Source organism: Fundulus heteroclitus, unplaced genomic scaffold (assembly GCF_011125445.2).
Source record: "Fundulus heteroclitus isolate FHET01 unplaced genomic scaffold, MU-UCD_Fhet_4.1 scaffold_121, whole genome shotgun sequence".
In the NCBI taxonomy this organism is placed as follows: Eukaryota; Metazoa; Chordata; class Actinopteri; order Cyprinodontiformes; family Fundulidae; genus Fundulus; species Fundulus heteroclitus.
In genome coordinates, this window is record NW_023396533.1 from 105001 (window position 1) to 121951 (window position 16951).

General features: G+C 41.4%; 1 protein-coding gene across 1 annotated transcript; it reads left to right on the forward strand.

Moving 5' to 3' along the window:
• The first annotated feature begins 227 nt into the window (after positions 1 to 227).
• On the forward strand, positions 228 to 6116 carry mesd (mesoderm development LRP chaperone). The gene is made up of 3 exons (XM_012860275.3): positions 228 to 430; positions 993 to 1225; positions 5384 to 6116. The coding sequence occupies exons 1-3, from the start codon at positions 275 to 277 to the stop codon at positions 5643 to 5645; spliced, it is 651 nt and encodes a 216-aa protein (XP_012715729.1). The 5' UTR covers positions 228 to 274; the 3' UTR covers positions 5646 to 6116.
• Positions 6117 to 16951: the final 10835 nt, after the last annotated feature.

Genomic DNA, 16951 nt, shown 5'->3' on the forward strand with positions numbered 1-16951 from the left:
CGTAAATAGTCCCTCGATTTAAACAAAAATGAGCCGCACAGTGCTGAGGCATCATTAGTGTGTTCAGCTTGAATCAGCAGGTTAGGGTAGCAAGTCGACCGCCCCAAGATGGCGGCCGTAATTCCTGCGCAGCGACAGTCAACGCGGGGTCTACTCTTATATTATGTCTATGCTGTGTATTATATAGCTCAGTGTCTCTGACGCGCCCCTGCTGGCTCGTGACCGTATGGTGACCGGCTCCTTCTAGACCAATCACAGCACACCATCTGTAAACATGGCATCTCAGTGCAAGTTGGCGTTTAAAGTCATTGTGATTTGCACATGCTTGCTCTATATATTAGCTGCAAATAGTGCAGGTAAGCCAAAGAAAAAGAAGGACATTCGAGACTACAATGATGCGGACATGGCGCGGCTCCTGGAGCAGTGGGAGGTTTGTCAGCTTCCTGCTTTACCTTTAGCTGTTAGCTTTCTGCTAGCCGTCCAGGTTTTACAGCTGCTCGACACGAGATCCAAATTATATCAGTGATCAGTAAAAGTATTACTGTCCACAGTGTAATCAGCTGTTAGATAATAGTCAACAGTTGTTGAATAACAGTGGATGCCCAGAGCACACCGTAGACACCCTAATCGACACTAATGTCGGAGTTTGACCGGTGCTGCACTGGTAGGGTACCGCAGCTCGGCCCGTGAGTAGGACGGGTGCCGATGTGGTCCCTGTGTTGGAATCTAAGGGCACACACGTCGTCCTGCACTGTGCTGGGAGTTGGTGCCATATGCATGAAATGGGCTGGTTTGGAGAGTTGACCGTTAGGCTAGTGATGTCTGATGTGTCACGCATGCTCTGTGGTGCCAGCTGGAATCCAGAAAGCGTGAGCTGCTAAGGCCTGATTAATGGAACTTTATTTAACCACTCATGGAAGTCTAGGAAAAATCGGTGATAATTCCAACTTTACAAGTTCTATGAGTTGAAGTTAAACTCTTCTGTCGTGCAGAAGGATGATGATATTGAAGAAGGGGACCTTCCTGAGCACAGGCGCTCTCCTCCGCCTGTGGATTTCTCAAAGGTGGATCCCTCCAAGCCAGAGGACCTCCTCAAGATATCAAAGAAAGGCAGAACTTTGATGGTCTTTGCAACAGTGTCGGGAGATCCTACCGAGAAGGAGACTGAGGAGATCACTGGCTTGTGGCAGGGAAGCCTCTTCAATGCCAACTATGACATTCAGAGGTAGTCACACAATCAATACATTTATAGTCAGAGTTTTGCATACACTCAACGTGGACACAAATTGTATGAATATGGGCCTTTCAGTCTTTCCCCTAGAATCATTCTTTATTAAACTTGGGATGATTTTACAGTTTCAGTCCAATTTAAAAACATGAACAGAGTGCAGAAGTTGAAATCTATTGGGAATTTTCACTAGTGAAATTGATACAGGCTTAAATAGAATGCAGCATTTCCATTAATGTTTGGACAAATGTTTCTTAGCAAATCACACCGTATTTGTAGCAATCCGACCAGACCCGGCTGCAGAAACAAATTACAGGCAGGGCATTACATTTTTTAGGGGGGGGGGCGGGGGGCACACTTTAAAAAAATAAAATGTTTGTATATGCTTCAGGCTGAACAGTGGCTCTGTGACCACTCCTACAGTGCTGATGAAGAAATTCTCAATAAAATCCCAAAATCTAAAAAAACAAAAAGCAATAGTGTAGTCAGTGTTGCCAAATTAGGCAGGTTTCCACCCAATTAGGCTTCTTTTGAACACCTTGGGCTGGAACAAAAATAGCTCATGGGCTGGTTGTAAAAAATTTGGGAAGCTTTTCAACATTTGTTGGGCTTTCAGAAAGAATTGCTAACAAAATATATAAAAATAGTTGTCAATGTTTGGCAGAAAACTAAAACCATTTTAATAAAATGCCATCTCCTTCAACTCATTTTACTGGTCAATTTATTTTTTAAATAAGTCGAATCTGTCGAATCTGACATCATGAATGAATAATAGTTATAATGAATAATATTGATTGTTATAATTAAACAAGAAAAGAATAATGGTTAATCAAGTGTCACTATGAAATTGTATTGGTCAATGTAAATGCCCAAGAGGGGTTGAGTTCTAATGATCAACTTTAAAAATATTTTATGGCTGTGAAAGAGAGTGTTTTTCATAGATATGATTAGATTTATTATTTTTTGTTTGCTTTTTTTTTTTTTTTACAAAGAAGTCCTTTGCAGGCCAGAGGTTGCCAACGGGCTGCCAGTTGAATAGCTGTGTTATATACAATCTGATATTACTGTTACTAATGTATAAAAAAACATACTTAAATACATAAACTATTACAAAATTAATTCATGGATTATATTACATTTTGCAGTGATTTTTACAAGATTCAGTGAAGTGTTATTGTATTTTCATCATGCTGACATAATGACAAAGATTCTTGAATGATGAATTTGCTTCAAGTCTGCCTCCATCATCCCGGTGCCGAAGGAACCTCAAGTCACCTGTTTTAACGACTACCAGCCTGTTGCACTGACTCCCATCATAATGAAGTGCTTTGAAAGGCTGGTAAAGGAACACATCATCTCCAGTCTCCCCCCAACACTCGACCCGTTCCAGTTTGCACCACCACCTCCTCCGCTCTTCACCTGAGCCTGGCACACCTGGAGGAGAAGAACACCCATGTGCGGATGTTGTTCCTGGACTTCTGTTCAGTGTTCAACACCATCATCTCACAGCATCTGGTGGGAAAACTGGAACATCTGGGCTTCAGCACACCTCTTCGCAACTGGCTGCTAGACTTCCTCACCAACAGACCTCAGTCAGTCCGGGTCGGACAGATCACCTCTGATGTCATCACCCTCAGCATAGGCTCCCCTCAGGGCTGCGTCCTGAGCCCCCCGCTGTTCACTCTGATGACACAGGACTGCATCCCCAGGTTCACCACCAATCACATCGTGAAGTTTTGCATCATTATTTCTGAGGAGAGACAGAACAGAAGTTCTGTCTCTCCTCGAGGTCGGTCGGTTTTTCTTCAGCTCTCCAGAGCTCCTTATCTGCTTTTACCCTGCCCCCATTCTCCTGCTATTTGCTTCGTCTGTGTCTTTTGTGCCATTTCTTCATAGCAACCGAAAGCTCTAAGGCAATTATGGATCTCGTCAGCTGGTCTCTCAACGCTATTGATCAAATTTTTTCAACTGGAAAGCAAAGGACCGGGGAGCGTGCCTGTCCCGACGGAACTTTTTTTGCGGGATACATCTTGGACCCGTGGCAGAAATGGTCCACGGTGTGCCTCTCAATTCTTTCTGTTGAGGATGTCGAAGATGTCTACTTATTCGGATTTATGATACTTGGATTCCTCATTTTTGGCCTTGGAGGATATTTAATGTATCAACACCTTCAAAAGCTGCTGGCGGTAAATATGGCCCTGATGAGACTGCCAGCGGCAGTCGACGCGATCACGAGGTCGTTGAATGAACAAAACGGACGGCTTGATAAGCTGACCGCGGTTGTGGTCCACAGAGGTGAGATGGGATAAAATCTGGAAGTGTGAACGTTACTAGCCCATCGATTGGATTATTGGAATATTGGATCCTGGAGCCAGCGGCGAAAAGACTCTAAGGCTGACAGAAAAGTTGGTGTCAGCTTGTTCTCATAACAAATTCTGTTTTCTTCAAATCGGACTCCCCGCTATCAAATTCTCCCTGGTTGTTATGGCGACATCGCACAAATTCCCTGCTACCCCACATTCCTGCGGACATCTGTGGAGGAGTCAAGCCGGAGCGGCAGAGTGATAAGACTTTCCATCAAGGACACTTGCCTGCCGGAGGACGGCCTTCGTGGACATACAGATTTCCACACAACATGCACCCAGACACACATATGCTCACAAATACAGATGACTTTACCCGACCAGAACTCAAATGTTTACCTTCTGCATATATGTGTCTCGTCATTGATTGTGCTTTTTGTGCAAATGAGTTTTTTTTGTCGGATGCTTCACATTTTGTGTGGAAACACAAAGTGTGCAGCATCTGTCTTTTTTTCTCTCCCTCCACTCGCCCAGTGTAAATCTTTTTTCAACAGATCTCAAGGCAGCGCCTAGGGACCCCGTGTAAAGCGGGGTCTGGGGCAGTTTGGGGAACGCACCTCACGGCTTGCGCTCATGTAGCAGCGGCCGACTGGGTGTGTTCCTGGCAACGCAAGGCCTCAGTCAATCGTTCCCCCAAAATGTTTGTTAAGTGTATGTGATGGACGGTTGTACTGGAACTGAAATTTCGATTGTAATGCAAATTGCAGTTGACTAATAAAATTGATTGATTGATTGATTGACTGATTATTTTGCACTACAAATATGCTGAACTGTCATTATCCATCTGCCTTTTTGCACCATTATTGCCTTTTGGCTTTTTGCACAATTATTTTTTGCACATAAACAATGGCTGAACATTCTTCTGTATACTATTTTTGCGCACTGTTTTTTTATTCTCCTGTAGTGTTACATTCTGATCCCTGCTGCACTTTATATTGTAATGCTGCCTATTCCACCTGCAATCCCTTACACTGTCGTAAGCTGTATGCAACGAAATTTCATTCTGTATGCACTCTGTACATACAAAATGACAAAGTTGTCTAAGTCTAAGTTCATTCTTGTGCAACAAGACGGTATGTTTCAGACTATACGGTGCACTTAAAATCCTTAAGTTTTCTCAAAAATTTATAGTGTGCCTTATAATCAAGTACACCTTTATATATGACTACCGTTGTGCTTACTGACTGATGTGATACAATGTGCTCAAAAATCTGTTAAAATGTGTAAGTATGACTTTGGTAAGCAATAAAGCCAGGGCCAGGTCATCCAAAACGGGGTCTGTCCCCAGAAGTCGGGGACGTCTGGTCACCCTACTGGAGGGACGGAGTGATATTACATACTCGGGAAGAATATGTAATGCGCTTTATAATCCGGTGCGTTTTATATGAGGACAAAGACACACATAGACACGTTTATTCACTGTGTGCCTTTTAATCCTGTCCAAAAATACGATAAGTTTTGTATGCACAAGTGTTAAGTGAAAGCATTTAAAATGAAGTCTTTAGTAATGCGTTCTGAATGTCTTGGTCCCTGATACCAACGGAGGGAGGTCTTTGTGTTCAATCTATTTCACAGCCTAGACAAGAGGACTCTCTTGTCAGTATCTTGTTTTTCATTTTCATCACTTCAATGGGGTTGCTTTTTTTTCTAGTGTTCCTTTTCCTCCGTGTGTCTAATTTATTTAACTTTTACCATATTTAAACCTCTCTTATCCATTTAAAACAATGACTAACAACAATTCTACACTGGTATTGTCACTTTATAATCCACTGATTTATGTTTGTTCTTACAGATTTGTGGTGGGCTCAAATAGGGTAATCTTCATGCTGCGAGATGGCAGTTTGGCTTGGGAAGTCAAAGACTTCCTTGTGGCCCAGCAACGGTGTGCAGACGTTACAGTGGAGGGACAAGTGTTTCCAGGGAAAGCTACTGAGAAGGACAAAACAAACGACACCATGCCGAATGAAATCCTCAAGAAAAAAGGCAGAAAAAAAGAGAGCAAAGCGCCAGATGTGAACAGAAACGATGCCAGCAATCTCAAGCTGGAGCTGTAATGGCATTCAAAATGGGAAGCTGATGAGCCACTTTCCATTTCCTGCTGACATGGCAGATCCTCCTTTCAGCATGTGCCTGAGAATCATGATCAAGGATTGTAGGAACACAGAAAGCAATTAGTGTCATCTCAGAGATATAATGGATTCAAGGAAATTTATTTGACATCTTTAATATTGACATTTTTACTCATTGAGTATTTTTGGAAAATCTTGCAATTAAAGAGATGTTTAAATCTGTTGTGTTTAAAATATGTCAGTAATATCATTCTATAGAGATTTCTGCTTATTAAGTATCGTCAGTGAACACCAATCAATGGTACTAGTTGTTTTGTTTCAATACAGTAACACTTGATGAGGGTATGTCCTGGCCTCTGTTCCTAGTGACTCACTGTAATGTGAGCACATGCAGTGCTGATCCAGTTTTTTTTTTTCACAGAAAATGGTAATAAAGAAACATTTTTAAAGTTTTGAGATCTTTTCCACCTGTGTGAAGCATGATTCAAAGGGGCAGCTAAGCGTTGCTGATTTCCCCTGTCAAATCTTGTTGTCTTGGGATCATTTGCAATATATTTCCATGTCATTTTTAGCTTCGAAATAGGAAAAAAGAGGAGAGTGTTAGAACAGACTGAAATTGTTTATTTCAACTTGCCATCGCTCTTCTGACTTACTTCATCTTGGCCCTGTTAAAACATATTTTATCAGTTGTAACCATGGGGTCAGGTGTTAAAGTGCAGCATTCTTGATCCTGAGATACTGATGATACAGAGAACTTATCATTCAAGAAGCTCACTTCTGCATGCATAATTTATTCCTGAAATACATCCTCTTACAAATTATAGTAAACGCATTTAAGAGCCTGCTGACTATAAAGGGTTAAATCCCTGCTGTAAAATAGACAGACAACCTGTTTTAATGATTCCCTAATTATGAATCCGTTTTAAAAAAAAGTCTTAAAATACATTCAAAGTGTAGATAAGATACAATCTGTGTTTTGCCTCAAAAACAAATAGACATTCAGTTAAAACAATTCAGAATAAAAGCAAATGCTTAAATCTAGGATCGTATTAAAGGCTACATTAAGATTATCACATTCAGTGTCAACATAAATGTTAAATTCCCCACTATAATAACCTTGTCAGTGTTTAACACTCAATCAGATAAGAAGTCTGAGAACTGATCTAAAAACTGAGAGTAAGGGCCTGATGGACAATACAAAGCAACAAATAGAGGTTTTATTGCTTTGCAGTTTGGATGAGGGAAACCAAGGGTTAAATGTTCAAAAGAATTGTAGTTATTAATTGGCCTGGGATTATTTAATAAATCAGACTGAAAGATGGTTGCGGCTACTCTTCCTGTAGATCTGGGAAAGTGGAAATTTAAATGGAGGGAGTTGACTCATTTATACTAACGTAGTCCTCTTGTAGCCAGGTTTCTGTGAGAAAAAACAATCTGATTATAAGAAATCAATTCATTAACTAACAAAGTCTTTGAAGGGAGATACCTTATATTTAATAAACTACATTTAATTGTTTTGCTTTTGGGTTCAAGTTGAGTCGTATTGATTTTTACGATTTACTCTGTTTAGATCCATTTTTGATATGTCTAGTTTTAGTTGTGGGAAAGACACTGTCTCAATGGGGTAATGAGTGGGTAACAGTACAGAAGTTGCAGAGAGGTGTATTAAACCAGGGCAGAGTGCAGACTAAATGCTATCCCTCATTTACTTGACACCTGTTTGATTTACAGTAATCTACTGCAAAGTCTATATGGTTAAAACAAAATGTATTTTTTCTAAATCAAAATATTAAAGGTATTGTCCATATCTTTTCTTAAACGAGGAGAGAGGGGAATATTTTAAACCACTTAAACTCCTCTGCCCTCCTTGAGGGAGCAGAAAGCCATGCCTCCTTTACAGCCGTGTTTCTGCCTCAGACGCTGTGGCATCTTTGCATTTGGGGTTAGTGGGGTCTAGCCCCACCAGATGTCACTGTGGAGCTCTATGTTCGCAATAATCAGTGGGACATCAGCCATAGACATGGGCCGTTTCTCAATTCACGAGAACGCGAGTACGGACTCGCGTTCTCGTCAAGTCTGTTCTCGGTAAGAACACAGGAAGATCGGACTTGACGAGAACGCGAGCACGCAGCACGTATTGTGCATTGGAACAGAAGTATACTCGTGACGTCATCACACCCGCAGCTCTTGAGCATTCCTTTAACGTTCAAAACTATTTATACACTACACCATCATATCTTATTGAAAACGTTTTTTATTTAAATTAATTTCTAAAAAGTATAAAAAATATCTAAAATAATTACAGAACTGTGGGTATAAAACAAGCAACAGCGGGAATTTATTTGTGGGGAGTTGTAATTTTTCTAGTTATAGAGGCGATTGAATCTTCTTTAAAAATCAGCACTTTGTAGAAGCAAAATGAGCGATACGAGCAATATTGCTGTTCCTTCGGTCGTTGGTCAGCTTTACCAGCAGGCTGAAGAGGAGGTGATGCAATTGAGGAGGCAAATCCGAGCAAGGAGAAGATTGATGCAGCAGAGGAGGCTCAGAAGGCAGGCTTTGCTCACCCATCTATTGCCAACTGGTAGGCATTTTAAGATTGACAGCCTATTTCCTACTTTTATCTTTAAAAAAACCCATTGATAATGATATTAAAAACGTGAGCAGGTTGAAATTGTGACTATTTTTCCTATATTAATAAAAATGAAGACCCAGTTTTAACATTAATAACAGTAGGGTTAAGCTACTTTATTGCACCTCCTGACCTTCACAGCATTGATCATTAAGAAAGGAAAAAAAAACATTTTTATGTCTGTCCACCTTTACAGTGATTAATCTATAAATTATGTGCAGTTAGTTCAGCCCATTTTTTCAGTGAAATGGTAAAAATACCAGAGAAGGGAAGCCATTTGTTACATTTACTATACAACACTATACATTTTACCTTTTCTTTCTTGAGAACTATAATAATCTGCATGTTAAACAGGTATAGTTTTATGCATAGAAAAGGTGACAAAAAACAATTATGGTAACATTTGGCATTTTTTATTTACAGGAAGAAACAGAAACAAAATATGTGAGGATAAACACTTCTGTGCCAATCCTCCAAATATTTTTTAATGAAGGGGACCTGGAACCAGCCGTCAGGCTAAACAGGGCCACCATCGTCCTCCTCCTTCAGCTGCTGTCCATCCAGAAGGTCCATGGATGGCCACAGGAGATAGAGGTGCTGGTGACCCTCTGCTGGCTGGCCTGTGGTGCATCCTATAGGGAAACAGCTTGCCAGTAAGATCTCTTACCTTCTTGACCTTAAATAGAGCCAGCAATAACACACAATTGATACATAGATGATAGAAGTGAAATAGAAGATTAAGACATATCAGCATATTACCTAAATTACAAGTTAATTTTATATTTGGTACAGGTCAAGTGGAGGCACGCTACAACAGACACCACGCCAAGGTTGATAAACATCATTGAGCGTGTCTTTGGTGGTCTGAAGACACGGTGGCGTTTCATCTTCTTAAGGGCGTTGGAGGTCCGCATGACGTTTGCCCCAAAAGTAATCGCCGCCTGCTGCATCCTCCACAATATTAGTATAGTAGCAGGTGACCAGCTGGACGTGGAGGATGAGGAGGTTGATCCAGAGGAGGATGAGGAGGTTGACCCAGAGAAGGATGAGGAGGTTGATCCAGAGGAGGACGAGGAGGTGGACCCAGAGGAGGACAGCCAGGGAGCTGCTGCAACTGGCTGCATGTTTAAGTGAACATGACTACACCTGACCTAATGTAGATCATTTCTAGTTATGTTCACATGCTGCTTCATTTCTTTTTTTTTTACCACCTGGAAAAATACATAAAATAATGTGTAAATTAATTTCCATTCCAACTATTTTCAGTTGTAAGTTTATAGGCATTGTCTATTTGTATAAGATCTTAATGAGTTATTTCTTTGTTTTAAACCATGTTAGTAACTGTTAATAATTTGTTGAATATATTACACCTTCATTCTGTTCCAAAGATAAAACATTTGTATAAAATAAATGTCAGTTTTTTCATATACTATTATTACTATTATTTTCTTTCCTTCTTTCTCCTCTCAATTATTCGTGTCCTGACTCAGAAGAAACTCACTTAGATAGGAAAAACATTCATAGAATGTATTTATTTATTTATTTTATATGCTGCTGCCGTCCTAGGCAGACTTATACAATTTATTCCAGCAAGTATTGAGTTAATAAAGCAACACACGTCAGTCAGATAAACACAAAACAAATAAATAAATCATAACCAGCGGTATTATGCACTCTACTTCTTTTAATTACGCACTAACTCTGTAAACAGGCCACATAGAGAAAACTTAAAAGTATAATGTTCTCGCCTCAAACGATCTTAAAACGTACTTTTGAACAACAACAGCAGCAGAAAAGGGAATTTTTAACTTACCGCTGTGAGCTCTGTTTGCGCTGGCCGTTTCTCAATATGCGTTCTTGAGCGTTCTCGTGTGCTCGTGTACTCGTGATACGTCATCAGCCTCAGCCCGAGCACTGTTCCAATGCTGAGAACGCCAAATCGAGAACGCGCCGAATTCCCCGGATGTTGTTCTCGCCCGCCCTCTTTATCGAGCATGCATCAGAGCAGACTTGTGCGTTCTTCAGACTGACCGCTTGCCCAGAATGCACCGCGGCCGCAGCTTGATTTGAGACAGCGCAAACAGAGCTCACAGCGGTAAGTTAAAAAATTTCCTTTTCTGCTGCTGTTGTCGTTCAAAAGTACGTTTTAAGATCGTTTGAGGCGAGAATATTATACTTTTAAGCTTCCCTATGTGGCCTGTTTACAGAGTTGGTGCGTAATTAAAAAAAAGTAGTGTGCATAGTACCGCTGGTTATGATTTATTTGTTTTGTGTTTATCTGACTGACGTGTGTTGCTTTATTAACTCAATACTTGCTGGAATAAATTGTAAATGTCTCCCTAGGACGGCAGCAGCATATAAAATAAATAAATAAATACATTCTATGAATGTTTTTCCTATCTAAGTGAGTTTCTTCTGAGTCAGGACACGAATAATTGAGAGGAGAAAGAGGGAAAGAAAATAATAGTAATAATAGTATATGAAAAAACAGAAATTTATTTTATACAAATGTTTTATCTTTGGAACAGAATGAAGGTGTAATATATTCAACAAATTATTAACAGTTACTAACATGGTTTAAAACAACAAAATAACTCATTAAGATCTTATACAAACAGACAATGCCTATAAACTTACAATTAAAAATAGTTGGAATGGAAATTAATTTACGCATTATTTTATGTATTTTTCCAGGTGGTTAAAAATGAAATGAAGCAGCATGTGAACATGACTAGAACTGATCTACGTTAGGTCAGGTGTACTCATGTTCACTTAAACATGCAGCCAGCTGGAGCAGCTCCCTGTCTTCTGGGTCAACCTCCTCATCCTCCTCTGGGTCGACCTCCTCATCCTCCACGTCCAGCTGGTCACCTGCTGCTATACTAATATTGTGGAGGATGCAGCAGGCAGCGATTACTTTTGGGGCAAACGTCAGGCAGACCTCCAACGCCCTGAAGAAGATGGAACGCCACCGTGTCTTCAGACCACCAAAGACACGCTCAATAATGTTAATCAGCCTTGGCGTGGTGTCTGTTGTAGCGTGCCTCCACTTGACCTGTACCAAATGTAAAATTAACTTGTAATTTAGGTAATATGCTGATCTGTCTTAATCTTCTATCCAATTGATATAATCTATGTATCAATTGTGTGTCATTGCTGGCTCTATTTAAGGACAAGAAGGTAAGAGATCTTACTGGCAAGCTGTTTCCCTATAGGATGCACCACAGACCAGCCAGCAGAGGGTCACCAGCACCTCTATCTCCTGTGGCCATCCATGGACCTTCTGGATGGATAGTAGCTGAAGGAGGAGGACGATGGTGGCCCTTCTTAGCCTGAAGGCTGGTTTCAGGTCCCCTTCATTAAAAAATATTTGGAGGATCGGCACAGAGGTGTTTATCCTCACATATTTTGTTTCTGTTTCTTCCTGTAAATAAAAAATGCCAAATGTTAATTGTTTTTTGTCACGTTTTCTATGCATAAAACTATACCTGTTTAACATGCAGATTATTATAGTTCTCAAGAAAGAAAAGATAAAATGTATAGTGTTGTAAAACGAGTCAAGTATAGTAAATGTAACAAATGGCTTCCCTTCTCTGGTATTTTTACCATTTCACTGAAAAAATGGGCTGAACTAACTGCACATAATTTATAGATTAATCACTGTAAAGGTGGACAGACATAAAAATGTTTTTTTTTCCTTCCTTAATGATCAATGCTGTGAAGGTCAGGAGGTACAATAAAGTAGCTTAACCCTACTGTTATTAATGTTAAAACTGGGTCTTCATTTTTATTAATATAGGAAAAATAGTCACAATCTCAACCTGATCACGTTTTTAATATCATCATCAATGTTTTTTTTTTAAGATAAAAGTAGGAAATAGGCTGTCAATCTTAAAATGCCTACCAGTTGGCAATAGATGGGTGAGCAAAGCCTGCCTTCTGAGCCTCCTCTGCTGCATCAATTTTCTCCTTGCTCGGATTTTCCTCCTCAACTGCATCACCTCCTCTTCAGCCTGCTGGTAAAGCTGACCAACGACCAGAGCAACAGCAATATTGCTCGTATTGCTCATTTTGCTTCTACAAAGTGCTTATTTTTTTTTAAAGAAGATTCAATCGCCTCTACAACTACAACAATTACAACTCCCAAAGAAATTCCCGCTATTGCTGGTTTTATACCCACAGTTCTGTAATTATTTTAGATATTTTTTATACTTTTTAGAAATTAATTTAAATAAAAAACGTTTTCAATAAGATATGATGGTGTAGTGTATAAATAGTTTTAAACGTTAAAGGAATGCTCAAGCGCTGTGGGTGTGATGACGTCACGAGTATACTTCTGTTCCAATGCACAATACGTGCTGCGTGCTCGCGTTCTCGTCAAGTCCGATCTTCCTGTGTTCTTACCGAGAACAGACTTGACGAGAACGCGAGTACGGACTCGCGTTCTTGTGAATTGAGAAACGGCCGCTGTCTCGAATCAAGCTGCGGCCGCGGTGCATTCTGGGCAAGCGGTCAGTCTGAAGAACGCACAAGTCTGCTCTGATGCATGCTCGATAAAGCGGGCGGGCGAGAACAACATCCGGGGAATTCGGCGCGTTCTCGATTTGGCGTTCTCAGCATTGGAACCACTGAGCTATATAATACACTGGAGTGCTGATTTTGCCGAAAAACTGAAGTCACTGGCCGCCATCTTGCTACTCCCTACTCTCACAGAATCCCACAGGATTTGGTTGCAACAACAAGCAGTTTTCTGGCTTTGTGAAAACGTTTCACAGGTAATTATACAGTCAGTAGATGTACTAACACTATCAACTACTAGGAAATTAGATGCTGAAATATTTTACATGTTATTCATATTAAATATATATATATGTCTATATAAGTATGTGTTTATGTATATATGTATATATATGTATACACATATGTAAATATATGTTTTTGTATATTGTTATTTATATATTTAAAAATGTTAAATACATATATTTAAATGAATAAAATGCAAAATATTTCAGCACATGACTTTCTCATTATGTGATAGTTTTAGAACATAACATAAAAGTATATGGCATTTCAGATTTTAAAAGTTTTAAGCCCGCCCTGAACATGAAAATCCTCGTTATTTGATGCTGTATCGCACATATTCCCTATTTACTGGAGGGAAATAGGGAGTACCAATATGGCGGCTGGTGGCTTCAAAGCGACTCGTTCAAACAGACGGTGATTAGCACTCCAGTGTATAATATAGCTCAGTGATTGGAACAGTGCTCGGGCTGAGGCTGATGACGTATCACGAGCACACGAGCACACGAGAACGCTCAAGAACGCATATTGAGAAACGGCCATGATATAAGAGTAGACCCCGCATTGACTGTCGCGGCGCAGGAATTACGGCCGCCATCTTGGGGCGGTCGACCTGCTACCCTAACCTGCTGATTCAAGATGAACACACTAATGATACCTCAGCACTGTGCGGCGCATTTTTGTTTAAATCGACAGACTATTGACGTCAGGGCTCGAGGGTTAACGTTTCACAAGTAAGATTAAAAGGTATTGTTTATATTAGAATGTGATTTTTCTAATATTAGATAGAGAGATACAGGTCTACATGTCTACAAGTTTTTGTGACTCAGTCTCTCCAAAATTGCATCTACTCCGTGAGGGCATCAGAGCTATAGACATTGGGGAATAATTTTACATATATATACAGTGTGCGATTTGCAAAAAAAAAACAGAGAGGGGGATCATTTCAAGTGTTTTATAAATGAACATAACAAGGTTATGTGGCCTGCACGCTGTCTGGCTGGAGACAGCATGTAACCTGTCCTGGGCGGGAGGGTGGAGAAATCGGCTGCTGCTGCTTGTCTTGTGACCCTGCCTGCAAATCTTCATCCACCAAAGTTCGTCCTGTAACATTACCATGGCTGTTTGTCCCGTCATCTACTCTTGACCTTTTCTCATGATTTTTTTGGGCCGAAATATGACGAAATACTTTGGGAGTGGGTATTAGTTTACTTTAACCGCTTCGAGCAGAAAACTTATTAATACTCTTTAAAAACAGATCAACAAAAAATTTAATTTACAAATGTGAAGGACACAAGACATTTATTTATATTAGGGCTGTCAAACGATTAAAAATTTTAATTTGAATCGAGTAATCACATAATGTCGATAGTTAACTTGAGATTATTTGCAAATTAATTGCATGTTTTATCCTTTTATTTCTGAAAGTGTAATAGCCTGTGCATTTTAATATGCAATTTTGCAATAAATGACACTAATAAAATACATGCTTGTGCAAAAAATATTTTTATTTTGTTGTTTTTCAAGCACTTTTGAGAATTGGAATGAAGACATCCTAGTGCCAAATGTTAAACTCTGGACTACGATGGCTAAATAATTAATCATGACGCCCTGCTTCCCCCTCCTGAGACGCCACATAGTGGACCAGAATCGCTTTGAAGCCGTACGGAAGTCTTTCTCCATGGCCTCTCCGAACTCTTCCCACGCCCGAGTTTTTGCCTCGGCGACTAGCCGAGCTGCCCGCCGCTTCGACTGCCGGTACACATCAGCCGCTTCCGGAGTCCCACAGGCCAAAAAAGCCCGGTAGGACTCCTTCTTCAGCTTGACGGCTTCCCTCACCGCCGGTGTCCACCAGCGGGTTCGAGGGTTGCCGCCACAACATGCACCGACAACCTTGCGGCCACAGCTCCGACTAGCTGCCTCAACAATAGAGGCGCAGAACATGGTCCATTCAGACTCAATGTCCCCCGCCTCCCTCGGGACGTGTTTAAAGTTCTTCCGGAGGTGGGAGTTAAAGCTCCGTCTCACAGGGGACTCCGCCAGACGTTCCCAGCAAACCCTCACAGTACGTTTGGGCCTGACCGGTCGGACCGGCTTCCTCCCCCGCCATCGGAGCCAACTCACCACCAGGTAGTGGTCGGTGGAGAGCTCCGCCCCTCTCTTCACCCGAGTGTCCAAGACATGCGGCCGTAGATCAGATGAAACGACAACAAAGTCGATCATTGAACTGCTACCTAGGGTGTCCTGGTGCCAAGAGCACATATGGACACCCTTATGCTTAAACATGGTGTTTGTGATGGACAATTCATGACAAGCACAGAAGTCCAACAACAAAACACCACTCGATTTCAGATCAGGTGGGCTATTCCTCCCAACCACGCCCCTCCAGGTCCCACTGTCATTGCCCATGTGAGCGTTGAAGTCCCCCAGCAAAACGAGCGAGTCCCCAGGAGGGGCACTCTCCAGTACCCCTTCCAAGGACTCCAAAAAGGGTGGGTAATCTGAACTGCTGTTTGCCGCATAAGCGCAAACAACAGTCAAAACTCGTCCCCCCACACGAATGCGGAGGAAGGCCACCCTCTCGTTCACCGGGGAAAACCCCAACGTACAGGCACCGAGATGGGGGGCAACAAGTATGCCCACCCCAGCTCGGCGCCTCTTGCCATGGGCAACTCCAGAGTGGAAGAATGTCCAGCCCCTCTCAAGGAGACTGGTTCCGGAGCCAGAGCGGTGCGTCGAGGTGAGTCCGACTATCTCTAGTCGGCACCTCAACCTCGCGCTCAGGCTCCTTCCCCACCAGAGAGGTGACATTCCACGTCCCAAGAGCCAGCTTCTGCAGCCGAGGATCGGAACGCCAAGGTCCCCGCCCTCTACTGCTACCCGTTACACAATGCACCTGACCCCTTTGGCCCCTCTGACAGGTGGTGAGCCCATCGGAAGGGGGACCCATGTCGCCTCTTCGGGCTGAGCCCGGCCAGGCTCCATGGGCCAAAGCCCGGCCACCAGACGCTCGCCAACGTGCCCCACCTCCAGGCCTGGCTCCAGAGTGGGGCCCCAGTGACCCACGTCCGGGCGAGGGAACACGAGATCCAATAGTTAAAATAGGGCATTTTGGGCTGCGCTTTGTCTGGTCCCTCACCTAGGACCTGTCTGCCTAGTAGGGGCTTAAAGCCCCTGACAGCATAGCTCCTAGGATCATTGGGACACTCAAACCCCTCCACCACGGTAAGGTGGCAGCCAAGGGAGGGGTATATATATATATATATATATATATATATATATATATATATATATATATATATATATATATATATATATATGAGAGATAAGTGTGTATAACGTGTGTGTTTATTATATTAATATGTAACTGCAAAATATTTAACTGCATTTATATATCTCATTCAGTTTAAATTGTTTTGGTTATGAATAAATATGAGTAATCTAACTGAAAGGTCACAAGCATTGTGAACATATGATAAAAATGAGATCTGAGCTGCCTCCTATATGGCAAGTCGTTTTAACATAAATTTGATTGTCCCGCCCTTACATTCGAGGTATCTCAAATTGTTTTATGACCAGACGTTTTAGCGATTTAAGATATCTCTAATTGAATTTTGACTAGTCAAAATACCTATCCGAGATATCTCTAATTGTCATAGTTTGAGTTCCTGCCTTAGTTTTAATTTCTGTTTTTAGGTTCTTGTTTTCTATTTTAGCTTGTGTCCTGTTTCAGTCTTGGTTTGAGTTCCATCTTAGGTTGGGTCTTGTCATTTATTTTGTGTTTCAGATTGGTTCTTGAGCTGTTTTTTAGTTTAACCTGTTTTCACATGTCAGTAGTTCAGTTCCACCTCCAGCCACT